This window comes from Girardinichthys multiradiatus, chromosome 6 (genome assembly GCF_021462225.1).
Source record: "Girardinichthys multiradiatus isolate DD_20200921_A chromosome 6, DD_fGirMul_XY1, whole genome shotgun sequence".
NCBI lineage: Eukaryota > Metazoa > Chordata > Actinopteri > Cyprinodontiformes > Goodeidae > Girardinichthys > Girardinichthys multiradiatus.
The window spans coordinates 46,710,976-46,728,473 of NC_061799.1; the positions used below are offsets into that span (position 1 = coordinate 46,710,976).

General features: G+C 41.2%; 1 gene segment (V, D, J or C); it reads left to right on the forward strand.

Moving 5' to 3' along the window:
- The first annotated feature begins 132 nt into the window (after positions 1-132).
- On the forward strand, positions 133-913 carry LOC124869338. The segment is given in 2 exon segments: positions 133-456; positions 533-913. Coding segments are annotated over 2 exon segments (435 nt in total).
- Positions 914-17,498: the final 16,585 nt, after the last annotated feature.

Here is a 17,498-nt window from a genome sequence, read left to right on the forward strand (position 1 = left end):
CACATTCTGTGTTGTAAAGTGTCTTAAAGCCAGACTGAAAGACTTTAGAAATTTTATGTGCCGTTAAAAGTCCATCAACTGTGTATAGATGATTTTCTCCAATATTTTTGAAGCAAAACAAAGCTTGGAGACTGATCTAAAATTTGACAATACCCTTGGATTGAGGCTGTTTCCTGTCATTCGGAACAACATCCGAGGACAGACTGATGTTAATAACAGCAAGAACAGAAGGCCCCAAAGTAGAAAATTAATCTAGGTGGGAACGCATCCACTTCAGTCATTTTAGATGCAGATCAGGAGGAAGAGGAGATGAGAGGTTCAGGGAGGAGCTGAGCTGTTACTGCACTAAAGAAGAGACACAAACTTCCACATTCAACACACAAACATTAACTCTGCTCAACATGCTGTCTTTGCTCACTTCTGGATTTATTCTGCTGGTTCTGCTCATTGGAACAGGTTTGTTGGACTCTTTCAAAGAGAAATCTGATCCTCGTGTTTGTTCTTTACTTATTTCAATCTTTTCTTCCTCCAGATGTAAACTGTCAACAACTCACTGCACTGAAGACTAAGGAGTCCAGTTTAGAGGGCGGTTCTGTTACTCTGTCCTGTAGTTACACCAAAGGTTCTGCTAATTATTTGTTCTGGTATCGACAAAATCCAGGAAAATCTCCACAGTTCCTGAAGTCTCACTCACCTTTCAGTGGAGCAGAACATCTGGACAGACTGAAATTTGAAGGAAGCAAAGAAGAAATGAGGATGACTATCTCCTCTGCTGCAGTGACAGATTCTGCTGTGTACTACTGTGCTGTGGAGCCCACAGTGACAGGAAACACCAGAACTCTGTACAAGAACCTGCAATACTCCATAACATCCACTAGAGGGCCTCACAATGTTCCACCTCTGGTTTGTTAGGATTCAGCTGACAATAAAGCAAACATCAGAGTGTTTCTGTATCATTGAACTCTGTGGCGATGAGAAGGTTTAGATGATGAAGAAGGGGTGATGGTGGCTCCATGTTGGAGGTACAGCCTGTGCAGGACAGCTAGAGCATGGATAGAGTGTTGTTCCACCATCTAGATGTGTTACCGACCGGTTCTGTCCTGCTGTAAGGCCACTGATCTTCTATGCCTCATGATGCCTTCAAGGACACCAAGTTTACAAAAAATTCTATTTTGTAAAAAATCTACAATGATACTTCAATTTTGGTTTCATCAAATGTCACCAATGTCTTATTCAACATGTGAAACATCTGTGAACATTTTCAAATGGTTTCATTGTCCGCGTCCTCACTAAAACTAAGAAGGTAGAGAACATCATCCCAGTACTAACGTTCTTCCAGTGTCTCCCTGGACCTCAGAAAATACACTTTAAAATACTTCTGTTAGTTGATGTGTCACTGAATGGCTCTGCACCAAAATACATTAAAGATCTATTGCTGTTGTATCAACCTTCCAGACCACTCAGGTCTTCTGGTTCAAGTCTACTCTGCATCCCCAGAATCAGAACCAAACATGGAGAAGCAGCATTCAGTTCTTATAGTCCACTAATTTGGAACAAGCCATTTGTTTAGAGTTGCTTTTGTAAACTGTTAACTAAAACATATTAGTAAAGGCTTCTAATGGGGTTAAAGTCTCTGACTCTTGGTCCAGACGTGGACCAGTTTTAAAGGAATATTCCCCCATTACCCAGATGCCTAATGGGTCAGAAGGTTCTAAGGAATTACGTCCTTCCCAGAGAGAAATGTTTGATTTTATGGTGAAAAAATATGGACCAAAAAGCAGGAAAGCGCAGTAGTGAATGGGTTAAACATTTTAACTTTCCTGCAGGAGGTTCATGTAGTCAATTTAACTTTGCCGATCGAAGACGTGAGTTTAACACGTAACAGAAGAAGAACCACGGAGTTTTCCAAGGAGAAGCAATTTTCCCTCCTTGTTTTGTTCCAGTCGACTGCTGACGGTCAGATCATATTTTCCCCTTTTGCCAAAGGAGGCCAGAGGACGGAGATTGACCGCTTTCCTTGGAGTTCAACTGCGGATGCGCAGCAACTTCTCCCCCTTTTTTCTCTCACCCGCTGCCCCAGAAAGATTGTTTTGAAACTTGCTGTTACTTTCGGAGGCCGCCATAGTCTCGCAAGTTGTGTCTTTACCGTGCGAACACCTGCGTGCAGGTGCGTTGTGAAACTGGACTGCTATAATAACCTTATAGTGAAAATCAACCATTTTCTTTGTCTTAAACTTCATGTTTTACTGGTTTGCCACCAAAAGGGTTTATGACCCTTTGTCCTCTGGGTTTTACAACCTTGCTGGGGGAAGGTTTATGACTGGACGTGTCCCGCTGAGCTACACTTTGGGAGGGGTGCACCCAAAACTTCGTTCAACCATATTCCTCTTTTATTTTGCCATAACTGCAATAACTGCTGGTTTGATCTCATACACACCCACTGCTGTTTTGTTTTATTTTGTGTAGTTAGTATATTTTACCTTTTTGTTTAGAACTTTGCATGTTTAATTAGGTGAAGATTATTGAATCAGATAGCGAGGTGTATCAGGCAGTTGATTTAATACATTTTCACGTAGATAAAGAGAAGTCGTTTGTGTTTATTTTGTGCAAGAGTGATTTTTCAGTCAAAATAAGGTTAAAGTTCCACACGTTTCGGCAGAAACGGTCGATTAAACAGTGACATCTCTGGTAATAGTTATTAATTATTACTGAGTATTTAACGGTTGTAATTATCCAAGGCGTTGAGCCACAATTACAACACCAGAAGACATCTCTGGTTTCCATTCATAAATGAGTATTTTTGTTAGTTTAAGAAATTAATTTTCTCAAATTAGGGTTTTATAATTTTTTATTATAATTATTGATAAATATTAATTAATCAATAATCATAATCTCAACATGGGTGAATGACTCATTGTAGTTTAAAGCGCTCTGTTGCGCTATACATGTTCAGGATATTTACCATTTTGACAAATTTACTAGAAAGTTGAGGTCAATAATTTCAGTATGTAGTGCAACATTTCTTTACTTTCCTTTATCATGATGCTCCAATGTACTTTTAAAAAAAGTTTTTCTTATCATGGAAAGCATGTAAAATTGTTTTTTGCTGAAATGTACTATAAGAGTAATCTTGCCTTGCCTTATTAAATAATCAAATCTAATCAAATCCTTGAAATCAATATTGATTAAAGGATAATAACTGTTTCACAATTGATTGAGATACTTTTATATCGCAGCATCTTTGAATATTATCTGTTTAGTTATTAATGAAGAGAAACTGTCTGTTCAGCACCATGGACAGCAGCAGTACAGAGTCCAGGTTGAAATTAGATTGGAAGCTGCTGATGTTCAGTGTGTGCAGGAAGTCTGGAGATGCCGAGGAACATTTTGTCTTTGTTACCAGTCATATCACCACTTTATGTTGGAGACACAATCTCTGCAGTTAAGGATCAAGGGGTTCTCCTTTGGCACCAACATGGTTCTGACCTTCAGGCTCCTCAGTTTAACCTATAAGAACCACCTGGTTCCTCAGCTAAATATCTTCCTGATGATGGATGTGTCTCAGCAGAAACATCTTGATCCACTGAGCTGACCATCAGAGAGCTAACCCTGTGTTAGGTATTATTTAGTCAACTCAGAGGTAAGAACGATACAGTCAGAGTTACTTGCAGCAAGGGTAGCCCACTTTGCAGTGAAACTACAAAGTTTTTGACACCCTATCTCTTTATTTATATACACAGTTCAACAGACAGTTCAGACAGGGTGTGTGTGTGTGAGACAGAAAGGAGGCTGGTTCACACAGAGATAACAATGATCTCACACACACAGGGAGGAAGGCATAGTGCAGGTGCCTTGCAACCCAAGGTTTTTACATGAGTGATAACAAGTTTTTGCACCAATCCAACAGTCCCTCCTTTTATCACAAGTAAAAACATTTAATATAAAAACGAGTAAGAAAAATACTTTGTATGAGCGAAAACCCACGGACGGTAAACAGATTATATTTTGTGGGAAATACTCATACGGCCCCGCCGCCCTCGGCGACCATTAAAAGTTAAATGTTGATTAATACTTGAAATCATAAAAATAAAAGAATGATACTTGAAATCATAAAAATAAAATAATGATACTTGAAATCATAAAAATAAAAGAATAATACTTGAAATCATAAAAATAAAAGAATAATACTTGAAATCATAAAAATAAAAGAATAATACTTGAAATCATAAAAATAAAAGAATTAAAAAATCTGCCCTGTTTATGTCATCATTGTACTTTTTCTCATTTCACTTAAGCAACAACTTCTTCCGATTTTCTGCTGTAAGGTTATTTTATGAAATACAATGTATGAGTACACTCAGGCTTTTGATGTGATTTATTTACAACATGTCATCATAATCGTCCCCTTCATTTTCGTGCATTTCTACCTAGTTCAGTGTTGCATATGCCACCATGAACAATACCAGAAATTCTGTAGGAATGGATGTGCGTCATGTTCTTCCGTCAGTGGTCTGAGATGGGTCCCGTCTGATGTCCATCTCTTCTGGTTCGGTATCACCTCCTGTGGATCCTGCTTTAGATAGAGAAAGAGTCCTGCTACCAGAATTAAGCTCAGGCTTATCAGTCCTGTCCACATGTTACAGAGAGCCATTTTATAATTGGGCGCAGATCAGCTGTTTTCTTCACCGGTTTGAGACGCTGGGCCATCTTTGAACCCGGACTTCCTCTGCTACCCCGTCGGTTGGTTTGGCTCCTGTAACGGCAAAACTGGCTTACAGTGGCTTTTATGGATCCAGGAAGGCCTCTCTGCTATTTTCAGAACTGTGGGCGTTGTCAGGAGTATTTGAAACGGCCCTTTCCACCAAGGAGTGCTCCAATCCTTCCGGTGGAGTGTCTTAATCAGGACCAGGTCTCCAGGCCTCAGGTCGTTCTGTGGGACAGGAGCAGAGATTATCAGCAGACCACTGGACATTTGTTCTTCTTTTGTCTGCAACATTTTATTCATCCACTCAGCTAATGAAGGTTCCTGTTGTGCTTTCTCTATTTCATTCATGTCAGAGGGCAGAGGAAACGGTCTGCCATGTACTATTTCTTTGAGAATACAAATTTATATCAGCAACTTGGTGTCACGTGATCTCAGACTCAGAATATAGTGGGTGGAGTTATACAATGATGTACAGTAGGTGGCAAATGGAGTAAAACCAGTTTGATTTGGAGTTATTCTCATCCATAATTAACCAGGGATAGGCATTCGGGCCATGGCCTCCCTGTTTCTTCCATTGTTTTCCTTAATCTTTAACTGAAACCCTAATGCTTTAGAACTTAGTTCTATTAATTTATTTACAAAATGAGTTCCATTATCTGACCTTATAATCTGTGGGATACCATATGTGGGGAAGAAATGTGTCACTAGGTTCATCTATTACAACTAGGCAATATTTCTTCCCCCGTGTTTGCAACAAATTATGCATGATCTGCAAAAATGATTTGCATAGTCAGAAATATTTATAGTGTAGCATTAATGCTTTACCAGATGTGACATATTCCCCCCTTGACACGTGGGTCTTCCCAATGTGTCACTGTAGCCGCTGTGTTGTATAAATTTTTTGGGAGGATTGGTTTATCTTCTATCTGATAGATGTCATCTTTTTTCTGTGCTCCTCTCTTTAGCCAGGCCTTTATTTCTGTCTTGGGTGCTGACTGTTGGGCGTCTTTCAGCACGTCTGTGTCTATAAATAGCAGGTCAGACATTTTCTCTTTAATAGGTTGAAATGAGTTAGTTCTGTCCCTGATGATGTTTTAAAACCTCTATTTTGCCAAATCTTAGCATGGTGATGTACTGATCTGAAAACGTATTGGCTGTCTGTGTATATAGTAAGTATTTGTCCCTCATGTAATTCACATGCTCTTACTACAGCATATAATTCTGCTGTTTGGGCTGAGCATGTATTGGGTAGAGATTTAGCTTCTATTATCCTATCGATGGTTGTTACTGCATAACCAACTCTATTCTTTCCATATTCATCTTTAGATGCTGAGCCATCTACAAACACAACACATGAATCTGGTATAAGGGTTTGAGAAATGTCTTGTCTGGGTTTGGTGTCTTCTTCAACTTTTGCTTTATAAGAATGTGGTTTTCCATCTTCTGCAGTAGGTATTAGAGTACTTGGATTTAAAGGGCACATCTTTTTAGAGTTATGTTTGGCTGTGATAATAATAGCGATGTCAGTGTGATATGCCTTGCATGTAGCGTCAGGTGCTTCTCTTAATATTCCTGACTTCAACATATCTTGTATTACTGGCTTAATACCTTCTTCAGCTTCTGGCTTTAAGGGGTATTGACGGACTAATGGCCTTTTTTCAGATATTAGTTTAACCTTGTATGGTGGGAACCCCTTTATAAGCCCTACATCAGTTGATGATTGTGACCACAGTTCAGGTGGGACAGCAGCTAGGACAGGATGCATGTTGCTCTCTTTGCTCTCAGCTAAGCCCTGTATTTGTCCCTCTGCCTCATCTAAATGTGTCCTTGGATGGACTTTGACTATCCACGCCAGAATGAGCTTCCAGATTCCTGTATTAGGATCTACCTTTGACAGTGTCAGTGCTGTTCCTGCAGAGGATTAAAGCCTCTGTTTTTCCAAATTCTTATTATTCTTTTTTATCATATATTATAAAGTAAGTCCTTATTACATTTAAAAATGAGATCACTATTTTTGGTAATTGCTATTATTATAAATAATGCTTGGTTTAGTTCTTATTAAAAATAAAAAATAAAAACTCACTCACTGATGAACACAAAAAATGAAGGGCATATTATATCTTATAATCTTAGTTTATCTTACCCAGTTTTATAGATACAACATACAGTTTCAGTCAGCTTTGTATTTAGTTCAAGTAACTAAAGTTTGTTTCAATTAACTAAAGTTTTATCTATTTCAGTCCAGTCCAGTAATTCTGTTAAGGTTCATTTCATCTTATGTTAAGTTTGAGTCTAATTCAATCATTTTGAACCTGACTGGAAAAAGTCTAAACATCTGTTAAAATCTTTTTGTTTTACCATAGAGAACTGACCTAATATTATTATGGTAATGTTGAGGACTCTAATTTTTACATAACATGAAACAGACATTTATTTCACAAAAACAGAAAGTCAAACACAGACATTTGGCCACATGAAAGTTTAAATAACCTGTTTGTAAAAGAATTATGAAAAATTGAAGACGGATCTATGAGCTTTCTTATGGTTATCAGTATTTTCAGTAGAGGTAGAACCTTTGCCATCTTTAAATGATTTTTTGAAAAAGATTCTGGAAACCTTATTAAGATATAAATTTGGCAAAGATCATCAGAACATCAGACCTTTATTAGTGTTTTTAAGGTCCCTCAAAGATGCATTACAATGAAATCAGTCATTCCCATTCACACACATTCACACACTACTTACTTATTTTTCTGTCAGAGTAATTTTTATTTGCAAAAATTTGAACATAATTTGACTTCTATTATTCTTAAAATGCACATCGTTTCCTCATAACCCCTTTTGTTTCCACAAGGTCTGTTTTGAACGCTTCAATTTTTTTTTTTTTTATTCACCAAGAATCAATAAGGTGGTCTTAGTGGGTCCACCTTAAAGGTGTTATCTGTTGGGTGTCATGTTATCATTGTCAGGTCAGTGAGGTTCATAAGTCAGTCAGAACCTTGGTCATTTGTTCTGTGCACATAATGTTTCATAGATCCAGCCTATGATTAGTCAGCAAACCTTCCACCTATAGGAGAAAAAATGATTGTTAATGAATGAGCTGCATTTCCTAGGAACACTGTCTTCCTCCTGGATGAGCATCACCTGTTGAAAAACTTTCATCATTGTTTGTTTCACATATTCAATCAGATCTTTATATTATACCAGTAGGTGAAGTTGTTAGTATCTCATGTAGACTGACATATACTGTTGCATTTGGAGAAGATCTCAGATTAAATAAACATAGTTAGAGCTTCAATCCAAGTTCATTTTGTGTCTGCAGACTTTAGCCAATTTTTCTTTTCTTTCTTTTTTTTTTTATACATAAAGAGCAAGATTCAAAACATTTTCAAAAGGCAGATTGTGGCAGAATGTAGACAAAACTGCTTATTGATTGACAAAATAACATTCAAGCACACAATCACCATATTAAAAGGCTCTACTTCTAGAGAATCACTAAACTTCTGAGGTCCGGTTTTGGCCCGCGGACCTTGAGTTTGACACATGCAGGGTAGAGTTACAATTTTTTTCAGACCTTTCAGCAGAGACAGGCTTCTGCTGTTTGCAGAAGTTTTATCTTTGTTTTCAGGCAGCTGCATCTCTTTGTCAAGGTCGTTTCACAGAGCTGAAATTTAACTTCTCTCAAAGAGGAAAAATCAAGAATGCAAACAATCTGAGCCAAATATGGAATAATTTCCCTGTAAAATGAATGTTTTGCATTTTATCATGATATCGTTGGTAGTATAACACCATAGAATGATTTTTAAAGCACCTGTTTCTCACTAATGCTTGCCTACAAAATCTTTTACTCTCAGATTACTTCTTTAACAACATTCTGTTCTTTCTTCTCTAGTCATTGTTCACTGGGTTGTCCAGTTGGACAGTTTCCATGTTGTCCACATTGTCACCTCCTCTTTTAACTTCTTTTACCACGTCCTCTAAAACCACCTCTTAGTCTTTATAATTTGGGGCTACCTTGGTATTCTAAACTGGGATGGGTGGCGGTCCGCCCCCCTTTATTTGTTTTCAGTTAAGCTGAAAGTTTTTTCCTGTGCTTTTCTTAAAGCATCAGTATTATGGCTGTCAGTTAAAAGCTGCTCTTATTGTTGTTCTTTTAATTAAACTTTTTGTTTTAATCTGTTTATCAACTGTGTGCACTCAGGGACTGAAAAGTCCCCTTTGAAATTATAATCTGGCAAGGTTTTTTATTGTCTCTTGAATCTTTTGAATGCATAATCTCCAGTTTAAGATCCCCGTGTAGTTTTAGGATTTCAGTGATAATTAAGTTACCTGAAAATCCGTATTTTTATGCCATCGTGTACATATTTCTGTTAAATCAGAGCTTTTTCTCTGTTCTTTCCCCATTGTTTTTTGTTATTTTTCTCTTTTTAGTTTTCATTATTTCTAATTTTAGATCCCCTTGTAATTTTAAGACATCCTTTGTATCTAATTTGCCCAAAAACCCATGTTTTTTTATTTTTTATTCCATCTATGACAGATCATACCTGCTCCTTTTACATAGTTCTCCATAAACTTTACCTCCCCTTCTAAGTCAATTAGTTTACTTTGTTTCTTCTCCATTATGTTTTATATTAGTTTAATTGTAGTATAAATGTCCCAGATAAAAGGTCACTGGCATGAGACTTTAAGGAGAGGACATTAACACGCCCTTCTACTGCGACTAATTCGCAGCGGTGTTAATTTTCTGGAATGAAATCCGACCTGAATCTCCAAAGTCACCAGTACGTAGTTTTAATCTGGGCAAAAGAAAACACAGGACTAGCAGAATCCTGCTATGATTCTATTAAAATGCTTAGTCCTCCATACACACACAACACAGTCACACAGTTAGTTTCAGGTACCTTGTAATTTTTCTAAGTTAACTTGGTGTTATTTTATGAGCTCAATTTACTCCGTTCTTTTTACTTTTATAGCGCTTATTCTATTCCCTCGCAGGGGAATAACCCTTAGTCGTTTTATTTGGCCCCCTTCTTGGCGGGGCCCTACCTTAATTTGTCACTATTCCTTTCACGGTGGAATAAAACCATCCCAATGCAGCGTCCTTACCGGCGACGCACTACCAACGACTTTTAAGTACTTTTCTTCTTTTATTTATATAGCGCTTACTCTATTCCCTCTCAGGAGAATAATCCTCAGTCGTTTTCTTTAATCCCCTTCACGGCGGGATTGTACCAAATTTGTCACTATTCCTTTCACGGTAGAATAAAACCATCCGAATGCAGCGTCCTTACCGGCGACGCACTACCAACGACTGTTAAGTACTTTTCCTATGAACTGTATTTTAAAACTGTCTCACCTCGGAGTTGACTTCTTGGTGACTCTTTGGACCCTGTGAGAGTCACCCCGCGCAGAGGAAGGCAATAACCCACTGGCCAGGTGTGAATTCACACACACCGGGACTTTCAGCCACTCCGGCTAAAGGAGGCTGTGCAGCGGTGCTTCGCTCGACGTCAGGCTTCCCCCACGGATCCCAGAGTCACTGTTAAAGCAAAGAGAAATAAGGTTATTGAATTAATCCGGCTTCGAAGGACCAATAAATGTTAGGTATTATTTAGTCAACTCAGAGGTAAGAACGATACAGTCAGAGTTACTTGTGACAAGGGTAGCCCACTTTGCAGTGAAACTACAAAGTTTTTGACACCCTATCTCTTTATTTATATGCACAGTTCAACAGACAGTTCAGACAGGGTGTGTGTGTGTGAGACGGAAAGGAGGCTGGTTCACACAGAGATAACAATGATCTCACACACACAGGGAGGAAGGCATAGTGCAGGTGCCTTGCAACACAAGGTTTTTACATGAGTGATAACAAGTTTTTGCACCCATCCAACACCCTGGCAGACTCAGCTCTCTACTATGGATAAAAGGGCACAAATTGTTTTTCTCATTCATTGGGTAGTTCGAGCGACCCAGCTAGCCATATACAGAGCCTTGCGAAAGTACTCGGTCCCCTTTAACTTTTCAACCTCTTGTCACATTTCAGGCTCAAACATAAAAATATAAAATTCTAATTTTTTGTTAAGAATCAACAACAAGTTGGACACAATCATGCAGTGGAATGAAATTTATTGGATGTGTCAAACTTTTTTAACAAATAAAAAACTGAAAAGTGGGGCGTGCAATATTATTCAGCCCCTTGCGTTAATACTTTGTAGCGCCACCCTTTGCTGTAATTACAGCTGCAAGTCTCTTGGGGTTTGTTTCTATCAGTTTTTACATCAAGAGACTGAAATTCTTGCTCATTCTTCCTTGAAAAACAGCTGGAGCTCAGTGAGGTTGGATGGAGAGCGTTCATGAACAGCAGTCTTCAGCTCTTTCCACAGATTCTCCATTGGATTCAGGTCTGGACTTTGACTAGGCCATTCCAACACCTGGATACGTTTATTTGTGAACCATTCCATTGTAGATTTGGCTTCATGTTTTGGATCATTGTCTTGTTGGAAGATAAATCTCCGTCAGTCTCAGGTCTCTTGCAGACTCCAACAGGTTTTCTTCCAGAATGGTCCTGTATTTGGACCCATTCATCTTCCCATCAATTTTGACCATCTTCTCTGTCCCTGCTGACGAAAAGCAGGCCCAAACCATGATGCTGCCACCACCATGTTTGACAGTGGGGATGGTGTGTTCAGGGTGATGAGCTGTGTTGCTTTTACACCAAACATATCGTTTTGCATTGTGACCAAACAGTTTGATTTTGGTTTCATCTGACCAGAGCACCTTCTTCCACATGTTTGGTGGGTCTCCCAGGTGGCTTGAGGCAAACTTTAAACAAGACTTTTAATGGATATCTTTGAGAAATGGCTTTCTTCTTGACACTCTTCCATAAAGGCCAGATTTGTGCAGTGTACGACTGATTGTTGTCCTATGGACAGACTCTCCCACCTCAGCTGTAGATCTCTGCAGTTCATCCAGAGTGATCATGGGCCTCTTGGCTGCATCTCTGATCAATCTTCTCCTTGTTCCAGATGAAAGTTTAGAGGGACGGCCGGGCCTTGGTAGATTTGCAGTGGTCTGATACTCCTTCCATTTCAATATGATTGCTTGAACAGTGCTTCTTGGAATGTTTAAAGCTTAGGAAATCCTTTTGTATCCAAATCCAGTTTTAAACTTCTCCACAACAGTATCTTGGACCTGCCTGGTGTGTTCCTTGGTCTTCATGATGCTCTCTGTGCTTTGAACAAAACCCTGAGACTATCACAGAGCAGGTGCATTTATACGGAGACTTGATTACACACAGGTGGATTCTATTTATCATCATCAGTCATTTGGGACAACATTGGATCATTCAGAGATCCTCACAGAACTTCTGGAGTCAGTTTGCTGCACTGAAAGTAAAGGGGCCGAATAATATCACACGGCCCACCTTTAGGTTTTTTATGTGTTAAAAAAGTTTGACACATCCAATACATTTCACTCCACTTCACAATTGTGTCTCACTTGTTGATTCTTCACAAAAAATTAGAATTTTATATCTTTATGTTTGAAGCCTGAAATTTGGCAAAAGGTTGAAAGGTTCAAGGGGGCCGAGTACTTTTGCAAGGCACTGTATATATATATATATATATATATATATATAGATATATCATATATATCACAATGATTGGTGCCCAAATAGCAATGTCTGACAATCATGACTTGTGTTTATTTTCCACCAGAAGCTAATATTGGCTTAGCTCTCTACAATCTGTACATCACGATCAACAGAGAGCAGCAAGTTTACCCTGATGGTGTTCATATCATCGCTGTGAACTTTAACCAAGCATGTCTCAGGACTGAGCTCTAGATTTGCACAATAGGCGCAGTGTGCCACCAGAGGGACAAATACACTGGACCAGGTCTACTCCAACCTGAACCACGCCTATCATGCAGTTGTCCTCCCACATCTGGCTCTGTCCGACCATTATTCTGTCCTCCTCATCCCTGCACTTACTGCTTATGGGAGAAAAATCAGGCCGATCATAAAATGTGTTAAAAAACCTGGCTGGAGGCTGCTCCCTTCCAGTCGCCGGACTGCTTTGCAAACACAGATTGCAGTATATTGGAACAGAAGGACCTCCATGGTTTCAACCGACTCCACTCTAGCCTATTTCAGGTTCTGTGTGGACAGGGTTGTGTTCATTAAGAACATCTGGATTTGTCTAAACCGGAAGCCCTGGGTGACCAGCAACGTCAAGGTGATCCTAAGAGCCTGCAATGTTGCCGTCAGGTTGGGAGATTATGCCTAGTAAGGTGCATCTAGGGCAGACCAAAGAAGAGAAATTAATGTTGCCAAGAAGCTTATAAACGCACGATAGTGGATCACGTGGCCGATATAAATCCACATCAGGTGTGGCACAGCCTAAAACAGCTCACACATTACAACTATCCTGTTATTGTCAGTGTTGACATTGTCTGAGGAATTAAACTGTTTCTTTACCTGTTTTGAAACAACATCATCTCACACAGCCATACTGCTCCCACCCTTTAGCAAGAAATGTGCTCTGGTCTGTGAACAAGAGGAAGGCTACAGGGCCTTTCTCGTGCTCACAGATGTATTGAAGGCTTGTGCCTTAGACCTCTCAGGTATCTTTACAACAATCTTCGATCTTGCCCTGTCACAGGCCTCTGTCTCAACATGCCTCATGTCAGCTACCGTTGTACCTTTCCCTTAAACCTCGCCCATCAACTACCTCAGAGGCTACAGGGCCATGACACTAACAATGGTGGTCGCCGAATGTTTTCAGCGACTGTTAGCACAGCACATAAATGACTGCCTCCTCCTTGTCTTTGATCCTCATCAATATGCATACAGAGCTAATAGATCTACTTCCTTACCAACCGTCCAGAAGGATTGGGGCAAAGAGCTCCTTCACCTTGACACTCAGGCTGTGTGCTAAGCCCACTCCTATTCACCATCTATATTAATGACTGTACCCCCTCTTACTCAAACAACACCATCATCAAATTTGCACATGACACTACCTTGGTGGGGCCTATAACTGGTGATGACGAGTTGACGTACAGGGATGTGATGCAGTGGTTGGTAGAGTGGTGTGCCAGAAACAACCTGTCACGTAATAACAGAAAACCAAGGAGGTTGGTCAAGGATTACCGGAAGAACAAGGTTGCTCTCACTTCCTGAGAGCAATCAGATGAAAGAACATGGAGACCGCTGACAAGAAGAGGCTGCAGAAGGTGATCAGGATTGCTGAGAGAATAACTGATGGGCCTCTTCCTTCCCTCAACTACATTGGCAACTCATGCTGTCTCTCCAGGGCAAAGGGTATCCTTAAAGATTACCTCCATCCTAGTCACCGCCTGTTCATCCTGCTGCCCTCAGCCAGGAGGTTAAAATGCGAAAAAAGCTGCACCAATAGACTGAAAAACAGCTTCTTTCTACGGGTTATCCAGACTCTGAATCCCACTTAAACACTTTAAGATCAATACTTTTTTCTTATTATTGTTCTATTTATTGTTTTCAGATTGATATATAGTTTTAATTTTAAACTTTTGTACAAATTTGATCTTGCTGGGTGTATGCTGCTAAATGTTTAAATAGACTGTCAGCTGAGATACATATTTAATTTCATTGTTGAGGATTTTGCATTGTCCATAAAGACTATTCTATTCTATTCTAGACACCAACAGTGTAACAGACTGAAAACACTTGCTGGGTCAAAATCTGTCAGACATTCTCTCCCAAAACCTCGTACTCGTCGTCTTCCGCTTTATCCGGGACCGGGTCGCGGGGGCAGCAGACTCAGCAGAGACACCCAGACGTCCCTCTCCCCAGACACCTCCTCGAGCTCCTCCAGGTGGAGCCCAAGGCATTCCCAGGCAATCCGAGAGACATAGTCCCTCCAGGGCCGTCCCCTGGGCCTCCTCCCGGTGGGACGTGTCTGGGACACCTCCTGAGGAAGGCGTCCAGGAGGCATCCGGTATAGATGCCCGAGCCACCTCAACTGGCTCCTCTCGATGTGGAGGAGCAGCGGCTCTACTCCGAGCTCCTCACCCTATCTCTAAGGGAGTGCCCGGCCACCCTACGGAGGAAGCTCATTTCAGTCGCTTGTATCCAGGATCTCGTTCTTTTGGTCATGACCCAAAGTTCATGGCCATAGGTGAGGGTAGGAACGTAGACCGACCGGTAAATTGAGAGCTTTGCTTTTCGGCTCAGCTCTCTCTTCACCACAACGGACCGGCACAGCGCCCCATTACTGTGGCAGCCGCACCGATCCGTCTGTCGATCTCCCGCTCCATTCTTCCCTCACTCGTGAACAAGACCCCGAGATACTTAAACTCCTCCACTTGAGGCAGGAACTCCCCTCCAACCTGAGGAGGACAAGCCACCCTTTTCTGGTTGAGAACCATGGACTTGGAGGAGCTGATCTTCATCCCAGCCGCTTTACACTCGGCTGCAAACCGCCCCAGCGCCTGCTGTACGTCTTGGCTTGAGGGGGCCAGCAGAACTACATCATCTGCAAAAAGAAGAGATAAAATCCACTGGTCCCCAACCAGACCCCCTCCGGCCCTTGGCTGCGTCTAGAAATCCTGTCCATAAAAGTTATGAACAGGACCGGTGACAAAGGGCAGCCCTGCCGGAGTCCAACATGCACTGGGAACAGGTCCGACTTAGTGCCGGTAATCCGGACCAAACTCCTGCTCCGCTTGTACAGAGACCGGATGGCCCCTAATAAAGGGCCCCCAATTCCATACTCCTGGAGCACCCCCCACAGGGCAACACGAGGGACACAGTCGAATGCCTTCTCCAGGTCCACAAAACACATGTGAACCGGTTGGACAAACTCCCATGAACCCTCGAGTACCCTGTAGAGGGTATAGAGCTGGTCCAGTGTCCCACGGCTGGGACGAAAACCACACTGCTCCTCCTGAAGCTGAGGTTCAACTATCGGCCGGACTCTCCTCTCCAATACCCTGGCGTAGGCCTTACCAGGGAGGTTGAGGAGTGTGATCCCCCTGTAGTTGGAACACACCCTCTGGTCACCCTTCTTATGAAGGGGGACCACCACCCCAGTCTGCCAATCCAGAGGCACTGTCCCCGAGCGCCACGCAATGTTGAAGAGGCGTGTCAACCATGACAGCCCTACAACATCCAGAGACATCCACCCCCAAAACCCTGCCACTGTGGAGCTTTTTAACTACCTCTGTGACTTCAGCCTGGGTGATTAAAGAGTCCAACCCCGAGTCCCCAGCCTCTGTTTTCACCAGGGAATGCGTGACGGCAGGATTGGGGAGATCCTCGAAGTACTCCTTCCACCGCCCGATAATGTCCCCAGTCGAGGTCAGCAGCTTACAAAAAATCACTGCAGGTTTCCCAAGGCAAGGTAATACAAAAAACAAAGCATAATCATGGACAAGAACGAGGTATGACAAACACAAGGAACCAGCGATGAACAGAGACACAAAACCATCTAATATACTGAGGGATAACAAAGGGCAGGTAATCAGAGAAAATAGGGAACAGGTGAAACAAATACAAAGACTGAGGATGGACAAAGTAACTAATGAACAGAAACACAGACCAAGCAAACCTATAGACAAAGATAAATAATCAAATGGGGAATAAGAAAACTAGAATAATCATGACTAAAATAAACAGAGAAACTAGAGGGAACATTGGAACAACAAGAACAACCTGAGAACTGTAATGGAAAATTATTTCAAAGTGCTCTGATATTCCCTTCACCTCTCTCATTTGATTCTGTCTTTTATCACCCACAGGTGACCTTCCATCTACCTCTCACCTCTGACCTCTGTGTTTTATTAGTGTTCTGTTATTTAGAGCAGATGGACTCTAAATTCAAATGCTGGAGAGTTTTATGGTTAACACTTCCTGAAGTGTATATTTCAAGGGAAGGTAGATGGGTGGCCTCATAAATAACTTTGTTAACTCTGACCCGGGGAGGGTCTAGGGGCCATATTTCTAAAACTCTTTGCAGTTGAGATAACACTGTCATGTTCTGGTATAAATACTGTGTGTAAATGTTGATCAGGGCTCTGTTTCACTGACTAACCTCAGTGTCAGGGTCTTCAAACGCTGAATGCCTTTGAATAAAACTTATAAGACAAAGTCCGGATTTTCTCTTGTTATGAGTCAACTTCTACCCACTTTGATAAGAAAATTCCACAACAATTTTAGCGTCACGAACAGGATCTAACGTGCCAGAGGAGACCGCAGGACGGGACACGGACGCCTGGCCAGCCTGGAGACGTTGTCCTCAGTCCACTTCCATTTTACGGAGGGGAGTCCTCATGTCCGCCTGCGGCTTCTGGACGATTAGATCCGAACAATTTGTCTTCAAATATATCTGGGTGAGAAGTTGCTCTGTATGATATAATGTATATTATTATTTTTATTACACATTAACCATCATCTCCTAACTAATTAATTAGGTTCCAGAGTTGCGAGAGGGAGGATATCAGCTGAGGGCCCGGTTACCCTGCAAAAGGAATGGTAGGGAGGTTCTCATTGGTAACAATGGGATAAAGCAAAACACAGGGTTTTGCGGGTGGTTTTTAGCAATTTTCTACACCTCATAAAGGAGAAAAGCCAGACGGCAGACGTGCCGCTGAACGGGTAAAAAATATGGTTCTGGAACCTTGAGGCATCAGGGGTGTCTCCTTCTTCATTCTCTGATTTATAAAATAATGAAAGGAAAAAGTGGGGATGATTGTGTTAAATGTGCTTTAATTTGGAAGATACGTTTGGTTTTTCACAGCGTGGAAGTTTGAGTGT